The sequence below is a fragment of the Sinocyclocheilus anshuiensis genome, unplaced genomic scaffold (assembly GCF_001515605.1).
Source record: "Sinocyclocheilus anshuiensis isolate Anshui unplaced genomic scaffold, SAMN03320099.WGS_v1.1 scaffold2872, whole genome shotgun sequence".
Taxonomy (NCBI): Eukaryota; Metazoa; Chordata; class Actinopteri; order Cypriniformes; family Cyprinidae; genus Sinocyclocheilus; species Sinocyclocheilus anshuiensis.
The window spans coordinates 76,510-94,352 of NW_015560619.1; the positions used below are offsets into that span (position 1 = coordinate 76,510).

At 36.0% G+C, this 17,843-nt stretch overlaps 3 protein-coding genes across 7 annotated transcripts in view; 1 reads left to right on the forward strand and 2 right to left on the reverse strand.

Moving 5' to 3' along the window:
• Positions 1-3,290: 3,290 nt before the first annotated feature.
• On the reverse strand, positions 3,291-5,177 carry zmat5 (zinc finger, matrin-type 5). Of its 2 annotated transcripts, XM_016478235.1 has the most exons (6): positions 5,083-5,177; positions 4,876-5,008; positions 4,726-4,788; positions 4,552-4,632; positions 4,266-4,377; positions 3,291-3,753 (listed from the first exon to the last, which is right to left on the reverse strand). In XM_016478235.1, the coding sequence occupies exons 2-6, from the start codon at positions 5,000-5,002 to the stop codon at positions 3,612-3,614; spliced, it is 525 nt and encodes a 174-aa protein (XP_016333721.1). In that variant the 5' UTR covers positions 5,003-5,008; positions 5,083-5,177; the 3' UTR covers positions 3,291-3,611. The 2 variants fall into 2 exon arrangements, with proteins under 2 accessions (XP_016333721.1, XP_016333720.1); XM_016478234.1 differs by lacking the exon at positions 5,083-5,177 and having other exon boundaries at positions 4,876-5,076.
• Positions 5,178-8,507: 3,330 nt separating this feature from the next.
• Positions 8,508-13,606, forward strand: arpc5lb (actin related protein 2/3 complex, subunit 5-like, b). The gene is made up of 4 exons (XM_016478192.1): positions 8,508-8,872; positions 12,654-12,726; positions 12,820-12,996; positions 13,105-13,606. The coding sequence occupies exons 1-4, from the start codon at positions 8,733-8,735 to the stop codon at positions 13,165-13,167; spliced, it is 453 nt and encodes a 150-aa protein (XP_016333678.1). The 5' UTR covers positions 8,508-8,732; the 3' UTR covers positions 13,168-13,606.
• A 1,147-nt stretch (positions 13,607-14,753) lies between these two features.
• scai (suppressor of cancer cell invasion) overlaps positions 14,754-17,843 on the reverse strand; it is a 29,148-nt gene continuing 26,058 nt past the window's right edge. For all 4 annotated transcript variants that reach the window (XM_016478210.1, XM_016478209.1, XM_016478211.1 and 1 more), the window contains one exon: positions 14,754-17,437. In XM_016478210.1, coding sequence (XP_016333696.1) covers positions 17,291-17,437 — 147 coding nt within the window. In that variant the 3' untranslated portion in view covers positions 14,754-17,290. The remainder of the gene's footprint in view (positions 17,438-17,843) is intronic.

Here is a 17,843-nt window from a genome sequence, read left to right on the forward strand (position 1 = left end):
ATATTAATGATCATTGTCCTCAAGAAATATTAAATTTTTTCTTTGGCTTATGTTACAAAGTAGACATCTATTATAATGTAGCACATCATACTTAAAAGTATTGTATAGTTGTAATTCACTTTATATCAATATCGTGTCATTATATAACATGACACAATGACATTGACAAAACTACTTCCCCATTTTGTAACAACGTGTGACCTTACGCAATTTTAGATCCAGTAGAACCTAGATTTATTTTACCAACATGGTGTCAAACATCACCGGTTTGATGGATGAATGGATACAGAATATAAAGAGGAAATAAACAAATTTCTAAACATTAAGTCACCATGAGTAGTTAGGCTTAGAGCAATTTAAAAAGAAAATGAATGTACTAGAAATCTACCAGTAATAAACTGTGATGGAAAATAGAGTATAAATTTGGTGACAATACAAAGTGTTACTGAACCTAACCTGTGCAATTGTCTTTTGTTAACTTGCAAAAACAGTATTTCTTCCCGTCTTGACTCTCAGGATTGTTTGTCGACAGGTCTTTTATTAAATTGTCTGCTGGTTGTGTGAGAAAAAAGTGTTGTGAAAAATGACTGAATATTACAGGCTATTCGTATAGTGTGCCACGTGAGACTAAATGTTTTTGTTGATATCTTGCAATATAACTGTTCTGAGTGTTAATACATGTTTGCATGAGGTGTTTCCTAGCATTTTGATAACATCAATGTTGTCAATGAGTAATCAGTCTGTATCAATATTATCATTTTCTTTTAAGAACTTGTGGATTTCATTGTTCTGGGGTGTTGTGATCTGTATAATGGTCCATTTTTTATTTTTAAGTCATGACATTAATGTGCTCTCATTGTACGTGAAAATTACAGGTTAAGTTTAAGTTAGCTTTTGAAGCAACTATGTATTTTTATTTTTTTTTTTTTTTACCTTGAAATATCGGTTTCAAAATAATTCGCCCAAATGGTCTGATTGGTTCAAACTCTCCCCTCAAATGTCTGTTGTGGGAGAATGAGCGGGTACGAATTTCTGCGAAAAGGGCGGATTGCATTACGGCAGTATGCACGTGTACTGCTTTCCAGGGTAATTACGAATTCCACTCGCTTAACTGCATGGGGCTCCAAAGTTGCAAAAACACACAAAACTACATACAGTTGCTTTAAGTTTATGCATTCATAGCGTAACTCAAAGGGAATGAACCAGTGCAAGTTATTCAAAAGTATTATTTTTAAGTTAACTTAATAGCTTTAAATTTGGTGCGAGTTAATTGTAACAAGCAATATTTGGCGTATGCATACTCTGAAATAAATGTATGCATCCAGCATCTATCTGTAATTTATGCATTTGTCAGTCATCTCAGTGCCTAAACAGTAAATTGGATGGTGTTGTTCTGTGTCTTAGGTTTGAAGTCCAAATTGTATATTTTTGTGCACTTTCTCAGTATTTAATTCACGTTTGTGCTATATCACAGATGACACTTAACTGATACATATAAGTTGTTCATTAAAATTTCTTTTACTTAATTTGGAAAAAAAAATAATGTAAGTTAAGTCTGTTATGACTGATTATTTAAATGAATCTGCAACTGCATATGATTGTAATGATAGTGTTGCATTGGTTTTATGAGGCTATAGAGTGAAACAATATCAATATACAACTTAAGACTTTTTTCCAGAGTAATATTATTACTATTCTACTTTACAGAAAGTTTGTAGTTCGCAAACTCAAGACATTCTGACTTGTAATCTCTGAAGTCTGAATAGCTGACATGACAAGACAACCTTTGCGCAAAATATATAAGCAATGATGAAAACCTGTTTCTTTGCAGTTGCATGCATTTGTAATTTTCTGACATGTTGTATTGTGTGGTGTCAAGGTCAGCCTCTGTTGTTAAAATATGCAATCTATGCTTATTTGATGACTGTGATTTAAAGTTACGATTTATATATCTATACATATACAAATTGAGATATACTGATTTCAGGACATTAGAAACATATCACGCTCGCAATTTCCAAAGCTCAAGCATGTGATCTGCTGTGCAAATCGTTTTTACACAATAATAGGGGTATTATTATTTAACACTGCAATATGTTTTTTTTTTTTTCAGAGTAATGGGTAAAAGTCCTAGGATTATATAAAAAATAGTTTTATTTTTTTATTTTTCCAATATTACTTCATATTAATTAATCTTATTCCACATGGAAATATTACAGCACATTTACTTAAATTACATCTATTACACCCAACTACATAATGGCTGATACACGTTGGCAGTTATAAATTAGCTCACTTGATTATATTAATGTAGTGATGTAACAGTAATATATCTAACTGATGTATGTAACTTTATATTGCATCAATATAGCCCTAGAAAACAACCTTGAATCTATGATGTGCCAACATGTGCTGATGTTACATTTAATTGCACCATGTGAACAAATGAATTAAAACAGTGGTGCTTCTTCTTTGGTCTTTCTCATTGTCATTTTGTTTGTATTACATTACACACATTACTATAGTATGCAGCACTTTAAAAAAGGATGCTGGTTTAGCTTAATTTATTTGGTCATATTTCCACACGAGTATGCATATAAAATGCTTCGGTGGAATGGGTCTGCTAACATTTTTTTTATTATTATTATTCCATGAGCTTTATATACTGGTGCTAGTATTAAGTAAATAATCTCAACTAGACCAACAAAAAGTATTTAGCAGTGAAACAAGGTTTTAGACTACTAATACTATCTTTTCTCTAATGCCTAGCCAATAAGACCGTTCATCACCAGGCTTGTAAACGTAATGCATCCCAATCAAGTGTAACATTCATCAGTGCAGACAAGAGGAATTCACCAAGGCCATGCAAGATAGCAGTACAAAACCTCCCTGCAACAAGCAATCAAGACTAAATTGAAAACACTTCCCTCATCTGAATTTCAATCTAAACCACTGACACAGAAGGCAGACAAAAACAATAACTCTCTCCATAGTGTAACGTTCAGCTTGGGAACACTGTCAACTTCATGATAGACAGCAAATAAAAGCAATCAATTATGTTAACGCCTAACTTTTAAAGTTAAATAACATTGTGTTCTTTTCCGGACACACAAATTACAGCCCCACATTATGAAATTATGTCCACAATATTCAAAATAAACCTGTCCACAATGTAAACTTGTTTATTCTTGCAAAACATGATACAAATATACACACTGTTCTCCCTCCAAGAAACAGTTCACCCAGAAAGGAAAATTAGCTGAAAATTCACTCACCCTCAGGCCATCCAAGATGTAGATGAGCTTGTTTCTTCATCTGAACAGATTTGGAGAAATTTAGCATTACATCACTTGCTGCTTACTAATGGATCGACACTTATTCACTGCAGAGGATCTATTGCTAAGCAATGTAATAGATTTGGAGAAATTTAGCATTACAAGGAACAAACAAAATGATCTTGGACAGCCTGAGGGTGAGGAATTTTTGTTTTATTTTTGTGTGAATTATTCCTTTAAGGAATTGCATACAAGGGCTTTGTAATGATAATAGTTAGCAGCATGTTCTTGAAGGAAAAAAAGGAATAATTATAAATAACTTTTATAAATTACATTTCAACCCCATTCATTGTGTAGCGTCACTCTCCAACCACCAGTTGGTGGAGGATGAAGAGATGGAGGAAGATCTGGAATAGACAGCAAATATGGAGGTATCTCAATGTTTTCAGCACATTCTTCCTCTTCCATCTTTAAAACTCTGAAAATAAAAAGAGTTACAGGTGACTGCTGAGCTCAAGAGCATATGTGTGTTTTCTCTACCACTGGAACCTATATGCAGATAATTATGCAAATGACACAGCTGTAGGCTGCAGGCATCTAATTTTAATGTGCGTCAGGGTGACCTCTAAAACAAGATTTTTCATGCATTTTGAATGCTCTGAAACACACTTGCACCTAAGCAGCTGGAATCCTTCATCCATTAAGTTCAGCAACATGCTCAGTCGTAACAAAATTGATTGTTTTAGACAAAATAAAGTGTTTCTGCAATCAGTATAATACTAAATCCCAAACAATGGGTAACACGAGCATCATCCTTCATGTTAGAGTGTGAATTGTGAGTTCCAACTAAGCAAGTAAGAAAAGTGATCATTTGTCAACATCAAAGTCAAAGTAATTAAGAACTAAACCCATCTTAGTGAATGAAATACTTGTTGGAAACATTCCAGCCTTTTCAAATCATCATTCTGTGCAGTATCCCACATTTAGTACCTTCCTGATGTCAAAGCAGCCAGTTTCTTCTCTCTTCTGGTGAGCCATTCATCAATGCTGCGCTCAGTAGATGATCCATCTTGGTCAGGGTCTTCCTTCTTCCGCTTTTCATCTGACAGGAAATTGCCACAATTGCTACTCAGTTTAACAGACTGTGAAAATGTCTAAGTGTAAGACAACAGCTTGCCTCCTCAGTAAACTATGACTTAAAGATCAATGACACATCTCAAAGACATCATAAGATGAAGGTCCAAGAAAGCTGCTGCTGACTTCTGTAGCACCTCACCATCAATCTTTTGCTCCAGCATCTTCATATGTCTCTCAGACATGTGTGAAAAACGACAGCTTGTACCAAATATACATTGTCCTGGAAGACAGTAAGAGGACAAAGCAAACTTATCAGATTCACAGTAGAAAACTTACTACACAGCGGTGTGGCTTCCTCTGTCAATTTTCTCACCTGTCTGGAGAAACTTTCTGCAGGGCTCCTTTGTCCGCTCTTCATTTAAAAATGTGGCAGCGTCTGAAAATAAAAAAATAAAAAAAGTGATTCATTTCCAATGAATTGTTTTGTAGCCTCCTACTGCTTTGTGAAGTTTTCTGTGAGTACCTCTGAAGTTGTCAAACCAGGATTTTTTAGCCCGGTGATGCTGGACGCCGTTTAGGTGCTTCTTTCTGTTGTGCAGGTTGTCTTGAAAACTGCGGTCACAGTAGTCGCAGTAATATCTCTTCCCCATTGCTCACTATGCAGGAAACACTACAAATCAGAATGAATTTAAAAACACTAATTAAGTTTAAAAACTAGAGTAATTTTAACTTTAGAACTCGTCCTCGATGAAAGATACGTTCCTTCTTCTTCTTCTTCTTCTGGTGTTTTATGGCGGTTTGGCAAACCAGCGGAAGAGGTGCATTACCGCCACCTACTGATCTGGAGTGTGGAGTGTGAATAATTTGGAAGAAAGAAATACAGAAGGGAAAGAAAGGAGGAAAAAAAAAGAAAAGAAAAAAAAAGAAAAAAAAAACTAGATTCTATCTATTGTTCCTGTGTTTTTCAGGTATTTAAACATATTTTCTTGCACTCTTGATTGCCTCGACCCATTTCCTAACAATACTTTTAAAGAAATATTATCAACTCCCAGCCATCCTAATTCTTGAATTAATTGAAATCTCTCCCTTTCATATGCAGAACACTCAACAATAATATGTTTCACTGTTTCTAATTCTCCACATTTGTCACACTTTCCCGATTCATGCTTACCTATTTTATAAAGACTATAGTTTAATGCTGTATGTCCGATTCTTAGTCTTGATAAGATGACATCTTTCTTCCTATTTCCGTATCTTTTCCTCTCATTTCCAACACACTCCTGAATCTGGAAAAGATGTCTTCCTTTAGACCCATTATTCCATAACTTTTGCCACTTCTTACTTATGACATATGATATCACTCTCTTGAATTCAGCTTTACTTAAAGCTAACTTAATTTCTATTTGTGTATGATTTAATGCTTTCTTTGCTAGCAAGTCTACTTTGCTCCAACATCTTCATATGTCTCTCAGACATGTGTGAAAAACGACAGCTTGTACCAAATATACATTGTCCTGGAAGACAGTAAGAGGACAAAGCAAACTTATCAGATTCACAGTAGAAAACTTACTACACAGCGGTGTGGCTTCCTCTGTCAATTTTCTCACCTGTCTGGAGAAACTTTCTGCAGGGCTCCTTTGTCCGCTCTTCATTTAAAAATGTGGCAGCGTCTGAAAATAAAAAAATAAAAAAAGTGATTCATTTCCAATGAATTGTTTTGTAGCCTCCTACTGCTTTGTGAAGTTTTCTGTGAGTACCTCTGAAGTTGTCAAACCAGGATTTTTTAGCCCGGTGATGCTGGACGCCGTTTAGGTGCTTCTTTCTGTTGTGCAGGTTGTCTTGAAAACTGCGGTCACAGTAGTCGCAGTAATATCTCTTCCCCATTGCTCACTATGCAGGAAACACTACAAATCAGAATGAATTTAAAAACACTAATTAAGTTTAAAAAATAGAGTAATTTTAACTTTAGAACTCGTCCTCGATGAAAGATACGTTCCTTCTTCTTCTTCTGGTGTTTTATGGCGGTTTGGCAAACCAGCGGAAGAGGTGCATTACCGCCACCTACTGATCTGGAGTGTGGAGTGTGAATAATTTGGAAGAAAGAAATACAGAAGGGAAAGAAAGGAGGAAAAAAAAAGAAAAGAAAAAAAAAGAAAAAAAAAACTAGATTCTATCTATTGTTCCTGTGTTTTTCAGGTATTTAAACATATTTTCTTGCACTCTTGATTGCCTCGACCCATTTCCTAACAATACTTTTAAAGAAATATTATCAACTCCCAGCCATCCTAATTCTTGAATTAATTGAAATCTCTCCCTTTCATATGCAGAACACTCAACAATAATATGTTTCACTGTTTCTAATTCTCCACATTGTCACACTTTCCCGATTCATGCTTACCTATTTTATAAAGACTATAGTTTAATGCTGTATGTCCGATTCTTAGTCTTGATAAGATGACATCTTTCTTCCTATTTCCGTATCTTTTCCTCTCATTTCCAACACACTCCTGAATCTGGAAAAGATGTCTTCCTTTAGACCCATTATTCCATAACTTTTGCCATTTCTTACTTACTTCAAATGATATCACTCTCTTGAATTCAGCTTTACTTAAAGCTAACTTAATTTCTATTTGTGTATGATTTAATGCTTTCTTTGCTAGCAAGTCTACTTCCTCATTTCCATCCACACCCACATGTGCAGGCACCCAGAGGAATCGTACCTCTATCCTTAACTGCCTTATTCTAAACAAACTTTGTAAAACTTCAAATACTAAGTCTTGCCGAGCTTCAGATTTACCACTTAGTAGGCTAGTGAGCGCAGCCATTGAGTCAGTACATATCACAGTTCTATCTGGTTGAACTTCTTCAATCTAGATACGTTCCTTCTGTGAGCAGTTCAATATGGCGGACACAACAAAACAAACTGGCTGCGTCTGCGCAGACTCAGAATTAAGTGACCTATAGCACCCTCTAGCGGTCAAACGCCGCCTTACAACACGTTTATATTTGAAACTAATTCATTTTGTGCTGTCAACAATTGTTGGTGTTATTTTACAATTATCAACTATAAATCTGCAGATTGTTTTGATTCATGTTTACATGTTTGTGTCTGTGTCAAATAAGCTCGATAAAAAGAAGCATTTAAAAAAGAGCCACATATAACAAAACCAGTCATAAGGGTACATTTTTTTTTTAAATTGAGATTTATACATCATCTGAAAGCTGAATAAATAAGCTTTCCACTGAAGGTTTTTTAGGATAGGGCAATATTTGGCTGAGATACAACTACTTGAAAATCTGGAATCTGAGGGTGCAAAAAAAATCAAAATATTGAGAAAATCGCCTTTAAAGTTGTCCAAATTATGTTCTTAGCAATGCATATTACTAATCAAAAATTAAGTTTAGATATATTTACGGAAGAAAATTTACTAAATATATTCATGGAACATGACCTTTACTTAATGTCCTAATGATATTTGGCATAAAAGAAAAAAAAATCGATAATTTTGACCCATACGATGTATTGTTGGCTATTGCTACAAATGTACCCATGCTACTTATGACTGGTTTTGTGGTCCAGGGTCACAAATATAATATTTAAAAGGTCTATTATTAATAAATACAAACAAGTGCTCTGTCTGTGCCATAAAAAATAATGATCGCAGATCATGTAATATATAATAATAGTCAGTGGGGAGGTTAAGCAGTTATACAATTTCAGAATTTTAAGTAACGCTGCATTAAATTATTATTATTATTCTTTTTTTTTGCCGTTTTCTTTTGGGTCTTACTGCACAATTGAACAATTTCGCCTGTGTAATTTTACTCCAGTTACAATTGATTGTGACAAATAGTCATAATAAAATATAGGTGAAATACAGCTATTTACATTACTTAAAGGGACAAACTGGCAGAATTCACTCTAATCGCGTGGAAAAAAAGATGCAAAGAAAGTAAACGATGACTTTGGTTGTGAAAAATTTACAGCGATGCGAATACTGACTGTTTTAGGCCCTATATATTCATACATTTTAGCTATAGTCCTAAGTATTGACAGAATTTCTTGTGAACTGTCCCTTTAACTGTAAAATCCTTTCATACACTCCCACTCAGCAGGCGGCAGTAGTACTCTAGCTTTCGCTATCATACCTTTCATATTAAATATGCGGCTCTGCATCGGTACACTGAAACAGCTCATGTGCTGGTGTGTGGCGGTATAACACACTGAACGCAGCCCACTTTGGCTAAGCAACTCATCCATCTTTGGATGTGCTTCAATGTGGAGTCCCTGACGCCGACTATAAGCAGAGACTGAAATCTCCCATTGGAGCACAGGAACTGTTACAGCACACGGGACGCTGGAGAGGGACACTGGCCCCGATGGCCAAGAACACGCTGTCTTCGCGCTTCAGAAAGGTGGACATTGATGAATTCGACGAGAATAAATTCGTGGACGATCACGACGAGCCTGCCGACCAGCAAGGACCTGATGCGGTGGAAGTCGAGAACCTTATCAGGCAATATCCTTTAATGTGAGCACAACGTTATTAGGGATTGAGACATGAACGTGTGACATGAGAGCGCGCGCCTCTGTACAGTACTAGGGCGCGATGACGTGACGATTGTGCGGCTTTGTTTACAAGATTTTAGCAGCGCGTTGATTTGTTTCTTTTTCAGCTGCAGCGATACTTTGGTGTAGTTTATAAGTTGCTATAAAATATATCACGGTTTCCACAAAGATATTATACAGCATAACTGTTTTCAACATTGATAATAGAAAGCAATGTTGTCTTGAGCTTTAAATCAGCATATTAGTTCATGATTATAGTTTACTTTCCCTAGAGCAAAATTAACTGTTTCTAGTGGGTGTAAAATAACACACTTAATATCCCAAATGGTGCACAGTCTAAAAAAGTTATCGAAAGTGTGTTTTATTTACAGTCACAACTGTAAATGCCAAAATTGCTCAATAAGACCCAAGAGAACTTTGCAATCAATACTCTGTGAGGGGGATAATTTAATGTAAGAGTACTTTAAAATCTAACATTTCATCAGGTGAATCAATAAGTTACTTTTTCAAAATTGGACTTTTCCTTGTGGTCACAAATGTGACGTTTATGATTCCTTTGATCATGATTTTTATGAGACCGCGATATTACACAGTTTGAGTTATGACATTTTAAATGCTTTTTTAAGGGGGTTAAAGAGAGAAAATATATTTTATATATATATTATACTGTGTATATATATATTATATTTGAGAGAGGTAAACTGGAATTAAACAGCTTGGGTCATGTGACTGTTTGCAACAGTCATGTAATAATGAAATCAAGAAGCCTGTGTTTTCATTTACAGTTGACATCTCTGCATGAAATACATCAGAAATAATTTTTAGACCATTCAAATTCAAAATACATTTTCATCACAGATGTAACCACTGGGATTAAAAGGGCTAATTTGCATTCAACACCTGATGGGGGAAAAAAAGAAATGTCAGATCTGTAAACACTTGTTGTTCCGGCAGTTTGTGTTTTTAGGAGCAGTGAAACGTATTTCTTCTTATTTGAAGTGACATGTTTAAAAAAGTAATTAAGCTTTGACAGGATTTCCACTTTTATTTTATATAATATATTGTACTCTTTCCTCGAGAGCGTTTTGCTGTCTTGTTGAGAACAAGAGCGCTGTAACATTCCAGATGCATCATTCTGTCACAGTTTTCCAATTAGGTTAGACTGCGTTTATCATAATAGACTTTCGAAGCAAACAGTCATCAACATTGTCTCACAATAATAAACCTGTTAAGGGAGTTGTGAATCCACATGCTATTGTCACATTGCCATTCTCGTTTCTTTGTGTACTGGATAGGCTGAGGTGCACAATGGTCTGATTGTCTCTGTGATCTTTCTGTTTGTTTATGATCTCCATGGTGCAGGTTATGCTCACAGGTGAAATATGCCTGAACGTACACTCCTCTAGATTTGGATGAAGAGTTGTTGCCAATGATGTGATCATTCTGCTGTGTAAAGGGTTGGGATTTGGCCCTGGCGGGATGTGAAATAAAATATCTGAGGCCAGTCACCTCAGGGCTTTCTACCCCAATTGTGCCCAGAGACCTCTGATTTGCATCGGGCTTCCTCTTCTTCTCTGCTCTACCATGGTACCTGGTTTAGTAAGTTCCTGCAGATGGTATGTGTTGGAGCAGCTGTAGCCACTAGCCAGTGAGACATTTACATTTAGTCATTTTGCAGATGCTTTTATCCAAAGCGACTTACAATTGGGGGATGCATAAAGCGATTCTTCTTAAAGAGGCAAACAGATACAGGAAGTGCTTGTAATACCAAGTTTCTAGACATTGTTCAAATAAGTACAAGCTAGAAAGAGAAGGAATAAGTAAAGAGAGAGAATTTTTTTTATTTATTTTTTTTATGATGAAGTCAAGTAGCTTCGAAAGAGAAACCAAATCTTTTTTGCAGAGTTCACTCTCACATAGGAGATTCGCTGTTGCGGTGTTTCTCGCCTGGTCTCAAACCTGTAATAAGCACTCTTTAACCTCCTTAATAGACAGTAGAGTATCCTTTATCCTTTAATGTGAGACTCTCTGGCTAGATGTGCAGCTTTTGAGTGTGATGGTCTGTCCAGCTGTGGTAGGCATCGCATCAGCATTTGACTTGTTTAGCAGCACTTCTGTGCAGTGGTGCAGAATGCAAAGAGCTTGATCTTGCTGAACCGCAATGTGTTATTATAGAACACTGGGCTGCACTTTGAAAAACAAGAGGTCCCACAGGAGCCTTACTTGGTCCCTGTAGAGTTTGTCGATGTTTTGAATGAATCCCTGGCTTTACATGCTTTTACCACATTCGTGATATAGGGGAAATTGTAACGTTTTAATAATAATATTAATGAATTTATATGTACAATTTTACACACACACACACACACACACACACACACATATATATATATATATATATAATTTTTTGTAAATTCTTTTTTTTTTTTTTTTATGCACTTTCACTAAATTTTGGGGTTGGTTTTTGAAAGAAGTTACTTGATTTATTTGATCAAAATACAGTAACAAAAAGCAATATTGTAAAATATTAAAATTAAAACATGTTTTCTATTTTAATATATTTTAAAATGTAATTTATTTCTGTGATGAAAAAGGAAGATTTTCAGTGATCCTTCAGAAATTATTTTCAATAGGCCTATGTTGATTTCATGCTGAAAAAAAAACATTTCTTATTATTATCAGTGTTGAAAACAGTTGCTTAATACTAGCTATGCTGCTTAATATTTTTGTGGATATATTTTTGTCAGGATTCCTTAATGAATAGAAAGTTCAAAAGAACATTTATTTGAAATAGAAACTTTTTGTTTATTTATAAAACATAAATGTCTTTACTGTCACTTTTGATAAACCTAATGCATCCTTACTCAATAAAGGTAATCATTTCTTTAAAAAAAAATCTTAATGTGTACATATGTATATGAATGTACGTATATGTATATTTCATTGTACCTTTTTCAATTCTCATTTATGCTCCTTTGAGATTGGTTAATTTGAGAAGTGTCTGTCATCAAGTGATAATGTAAATGTAAGGGATTCTCTGACAGCTTCATTCAAAACATGTGGACGTTCAACTTGTACAATCTTTCATTCTTCATACTGCAGCTCAAATCCAGAAGTTCTATATTACAGTGGAAAAATTCATTGTTGAATATGTTATCCCGAACTTAAGTGGAATGTCACGCTGGAGAAAAGGACATCTAGGGACAAGAAGTTAGAATTTTTCTGGAACACTAGGACGCTGAACACGAGTGTCTTGAGACTCAAAAAAGTTTTCTCTGTGTTGCTTCTATGTTGAGGTCTTCTATTTTTAATATTGAGGTCACAGCGCCTAAAATTTGAATACTTGGATTAAAAGTTGATATTAATGTCTCATCTAATTCAGAGGCTGAAATGTATCTAGTTGGGATAGCCGCGTCGATCTCCATATTAATGCAGTGTCATTCAGTGCATGTGACAGTTGTTGGAGAATGCCGTGGCAGGCAGCTGCAGCGCACCAAACAATCAATCATCCACGTTCCTGAGAGTTTAGTCCCGTCCGAAAGATTCATTTGTTTTGAGAAATTCCTTCTTGGGCTTGAGTGCGTGTATATGTTTGAGACAACTTCATCCGAAAAACTTAATTCCTCCTAGTGTCAGTTTATGCAAAATTTAAAGCTTCCATTTCTGTACTGTAGGTATGGTAAGAGCTTGCCTTGAGCTATTGATGTCTTCCTTAACCAGCTTTAATGCACAGGGGACATGATGGCAGCCCTTCATATTGCTCTTAGGAACCCTCCAATCAACAGCAGGAACCCAGCAATAAAGGTACAGACCATTTGACCAAGAATTACATTTCAGAATAAAGCATATGGGGCGCAGACTGGACGATTGCATCTTTCCTGTCTTTCATTCTCTCAGGAAAGAGCTCAGGCTGTTGTATTGAGGGTTCTGACATCATTTAAGAGCAGCGATATAGAGCCCGCTGTTAAATCTCTCAACAAGAATGGAGTTGATCTTCTCATGAAGTACATCTACAAAGGCTTTGAGAGGCCCACAGAAAATAGCAGCGCCATATTGCTGCAGTGGCATGAAAAGGTAAACCCAAGCTATCAAGAGTGAGGGGAACATTTTACACCAACCATACTCAGTTTTGGAGGGCTTTAAATAACATAAAAACATTTTTCTTTCTGTCTTTTATAACAGGCATTTGCTGTTGGAGGACTAGGCTCTATTGTTCGAGTTATGACAGCCAGGAAGACTGTATGACTACCTGACCGAACCTGGAGACAGTGACGCTGTCACACTGAGGACACGAGGCAGGTTTGCCTGTTGCTTAAAGGAAAGAAGAAAAGACCATTTTGAATGCTTCTGTCTTGAAGGAGGAAAAAAAAACGATGAACTGTAAACTGTAGAGAAACACCGAAGCACTTGTTTCAAACTGAAAAAAATTTGCTTGTGTAAAAGTGAAGTAATGTTCATATGCCAATATAGCATAAATTGTTGTATGATATACTGGCATCAAAAAGATTTCAATCCGACATGGTTTTGAGTGGGAAGAAACTTACTGTGGAAGACAAAACAAACCCGGTGTATGTGCTATGAGTAATATGGTGAATACAGCATATTTAAGATCAGGTGAATGAGAGCAGCAAAAGTGAGCTCGTACATATGAGGTTGTTATTGGATTTGAAGTGTTTTCTGTGCTAAAAAAAAAAAAAGTTAGATTTAATCAATCTTTTATTTTTTATTTTATTTCACATATTTGGTCCCATACTCTTTTGTTTTGTTTTTGTGCATAGATTTAATAATGGAACCAATGATGGGGTACAGAATGAACACCAAAGGGGTAGAGACTGGGGATCATTGTAAAGTGCCTGCTACATTAAAGTAAATGGATCTCCTTTATGTCGTCATCTGTGTTTGATTTACTTTTGCTGTAATCTCACTGCTGGGCCCAGGAGCTGCATATATAAATGTCTAATGTTTTCCACATAGTCTATATATTTATATGGACTGAATATAATATTTACGTTTTTATTCCTGGGAATTTGAGTATGTGAGGAGTTTTGCAATGCAGTCTTAATTAGGCATGCACTGATACTAAAAAAATCTGTCTGACGATTATTTGTATGTTATGGCTGATAAATGGTCTATACTATGGATGCCTGTTTTCGCAACTGAACTTAAACAAAAAAAAGGTCATTTTGAATTTATCTCACAATTCTGAATTTTTTTTTGCGCAATTGTGAGATATAAACTCAGTTGCGAGTTATAAAGTCAGAATTGCGGAATATAGACTTACAATTGCGAGAAAAAAGTCAGAATTGTGAGAAGTCTCAATTACCTTTTTAATTATTTTATTCAGTGGCGGAAACGGGCTTAAAAATCTAAATAAAATACTAAAAACTAAAAAAAAATAATTTAAATGCTATAAGCATTGCAACACTATAATGAATATTGGATTTAAAAATGAATTCTGAAATTTGAGAAGGATTGCATTTCACTGTTTTTAAATGTTACAGTAAATGAGCGTCAGGTGATGGCAACGATGTTCTAATGAACATAACAAATGTGCAATACTGAATGATATTAATAGATGGAAATATATTTTAAATATCTAAAATATCATGCACCCCCAATCTTAATCATTTCTGTATCAGTTATAGTGCTATTAGTACATAAAACGGATGAAGGAACACCACAAATTAAACAAAACATTCATAAACTTTTTAATGTTCTTAAATAGCATTCTTAAAAACAAAAAGCTTGCATGTTTGGTATCATCACATTTTTTCTGTATTTTTTTTTTCTGCATTTAACAACAAACATCAAATATAATTTGGCAACAGATAAGACAAAACAGTTTAATTATTAAAAACACGTGACAATTGGACAATGCAAGTATGCTCAACTAGCAACTCTAGAACCCCTTAACTTATAAAGAAAGAGTATTCTGACCATTACATCATTTTTGAAAATGTTCCCTCCCACAACAGTAGGAACTGGTAGAAATCACCCGTACTACACATTAGATCTGGCCCCGTGTTTACAATAGAAAACAAATGCAGTTGATTTTCTTTCTGTTCCTTCCAACCATGGCCACTAATGCATTTACAGGTTGCATTCAAATGGAGCAGGGGGCATCAACATTTAACAGATTAGCTAATTAACATGCATCTACTACAGAAATTTGGGCAATTGTTAAGAAACACTTTGTTAAAATTATTTTAAAAAGGGTATTGCATTTTCCCCTAAATTTTAGGTTGGTAGGTTTCTGTTGTGGTACATTTCACGTTTTCAAGTGCTTAAAGTCTGTATTCACCCGTGCTCACAGCTAAATGATGCGGTGTGAATACAGCACTATACTGGGACAGTCCCAGCAAGAACATGCCGAGTTAATTTACAGGTTCCTGGAAAGTTATACACATATACTAATACAAATGAAATAAGGCAAAAACATATGACAGTCCACCAGTCAAGGTCAGACAAATAGACAGAGAGGAAACAGTGACATCCACCATCTGTTTCCCTCTTCATCTCCATCCAGCCCTTCTCCATTTGGCAAACTAAAACGACAAAAAAATGCTAGGCCGTAAAACAAATTTGGGCCTGCGAGAGTACAGACAACTCTTGTCTGCTTAATTTGGGCAGTGGATATTCCATGGGAAGGTTAATTGTGTTTGGCAGCGATTTGTTCGTTAGCAAACTTCTCTTTTCAAGAAGATTATTAAAAAAAAAAATAAGATGCAAGTGGAAGCAGCTACGTGCAAAAATATCAAATAGAGACAGAGAGATGACAGGGTACTAGAATCATATGGGACATTGTGCTCTCCACATGCAAGAATATTTTGGTCCCATTCGAATGGCCACGATCAACCCTGCAGTTCGGGGGGGAAAGTCGTAAACGTTGAAAAATCAGTCACCATGTGTGGCGTTTTCTAACATAGATCACAGACGGAGAAAATGATAAGCTATTTGCCAAGCGTGACATAACGGAATGATCAGACATGCCTCTTGCCTACAGCACAATAAATAACATCGGAATCAAACTTAAATAGTGCAAGTAAAGTGCAAGGCTATTATTGTAACCGTTTTCATCGTAATTATCATCATGACATAATGAAACACCGAACACATCACTTCTTATTAGACCGATGCAGTGCACTTGTCCTTGAGACAGATGGGGTTGTGAAAGAGGGACGCTCTTATGCCATGATCCTTGGAATGTCAGCTGACTGCACTCGTGTGAAGCAGCGGGAGGGTGCGCAGTTGAGACAGTGGCATGGTCCATTCACATATTAGACAAAAGAACACTGCTCCTGTCACATGCAGAGGGTCATCTTTTCACAGATCTGCCACGACGAACAACCCAGACAGACACACTTCTCTGCATCACATTGACTTCTTATAGAACTATACATATATTTATATATAGATATATACACAAATTTGTACTTATATACAGGAGTACGTACGCCTGTACGTCTCTGTGACATTATAAAACAGAACTTTGTTGGCTACTGGTGTCCACTGCACACATGGAATAAGACATTAGGTTATTACATCAGCTATGCAAGTATGGGCTTACCACACTACCGAAGCATGCTAAAAAGAATCAACGCTCAATAAAAATGGAGATTCTGGTGTCCATGTAGCATTAATTAATTAGCTGATGACCAAAATAACCAAAAAGAGGCACAGCGTAAAGGGCGTCCTTCGAAAGACCAGGCAAAAGTCTGTGGAATTTGCGTCAAGATAGAAAAACGAACACGTTTTAACGAATGAAAACAAACAAAAATGCCAAGATGGAGCAAAGAAATGCAAACATGCAACACGCTCCCTATGGAAAAATGTTGTGTAAACGTTGCAGAGGCAAAGTGTTGAGAAGGAAAACAAACTTCCTTCTCCAAAATGTGTTTTGCCAAAGCCGTAGGCTCATCTTTTTGGAAGAATCTCCCTGGAATTACACCGATTCACATAAAAAATGTTTCCAAGTCTCCTTTCTTCTTGTGCTCTCTTATCACGTTCAGAAACGGCGATAGCTGCCCTCAACAGGTCTGAACGCCCATGTGCCTGCGCTCATACACTCATACGATACATGCATGTAGTACATTTTCCTGTATGTTGGGAGCAACTCTTTCGCATCTGGGTGTGTGTAGCTCCTTAAAATCTAAAAATACACGTGAACTCGACAAATTTTAAATATCTGCCCACAAAGATGAGATATTTTGTCTTGAATAGTTATTAAACTACTATATCTAGATCTAATGAGATTAGGCTAAACAACTAGCTTGTTCAGAAGAACCTACCTACAACTTGTGTTTGTGTGTGTATGGGCATGAGCGTGTGTGTGCGTGTGTCTGCAGGTTGGCATGGTGCCACCATGTGGTCAATAGTTATCCAACATGTCATCAGAGAAGAGGTTTTGCACGTCCAACATGGCCGCCAGCTCCAGCACATGTTTCTGTAGAAGGCTGCTCTCCACTATCTCCTGTTTGGGCAGCGGGGGGTACGATTCTGGAAAACTCCCCGCTTCCTGTAACAAGCACACAGAAATATTCTCATCCAGCTGCTCTGTGACAATATCTTGTAAATGTGCTTGCAGCTGTCAGTCAGTGCTCCTCAAACTGTGAAGTATGTAGTGCCACCAGGAGGTATACAATGTGACTCTAGAAAAGTCACAATACTACAAAATAAAATGTATATTTTAATTAAATTACCATTTTTCAGTGCATTATATCTACTTCTAAGTTTAATACAGTTTAGAAATAGATACAGCTTTGTATGTCTAATACTCCACCAGATGCCCGATTGTGGGATACAAAAAATTTTATTTTAGTATTATCTGTATACTATTACAGTATTTATTAATACCTTATAGGTAATTCTGTCATTAAATTACTCACCCTCATATCGTTCCACACCCATAAAATCTTTGTTAA

Excerpts from the sequence above, each read along its gene's own strand:
- zmat5 (XM_016478235.1), bottom strand. The coding sequence starts at position 5,002 with ATGGGGAAGAGATATTACTGCGACTACTGTGACCGCAGTTTTCAAGAC. Across the intron at positions 4,633-4,725 it reads CAGAAAGTTTCTCCAGACAG|GACAATGTATATTTGGTACA; the intron begins GTGAGAAAATTG and ends ACTGTCTTCCAG. Across the intron at positions 4,378-4,551 it reads GCTGGAGCAAAAGATTGATG|ATGAAAAGCGGAAGAAGGAA; the intron begins GTGAGGTGCTAC and ends ATTTCCTGTCAG.
- arpc5lb (XM_016478192.1), top strand. The coding sequence starts at position 8,733 with ATGGCCAAGAACACGCTGTCTTCGCGCTTCAGAAAGGTGGACATTGAT. Across the intron at positions 12,727-12,819 it reads GCAGGAACCCAGCAATAAAG|GAAAGAGCTCAGGCTGTTGT; the intron begins GTACAGACCATT and ends TCATTCTCTCAG. Across the intron at positions 12,997-13,104 it reads TGCTGCAGTGGCATGAAAAG|GCATTTGCTGTTGGAGGACT; the intron begins GTAAACCCAAGC and ends CTTTTATAACAG.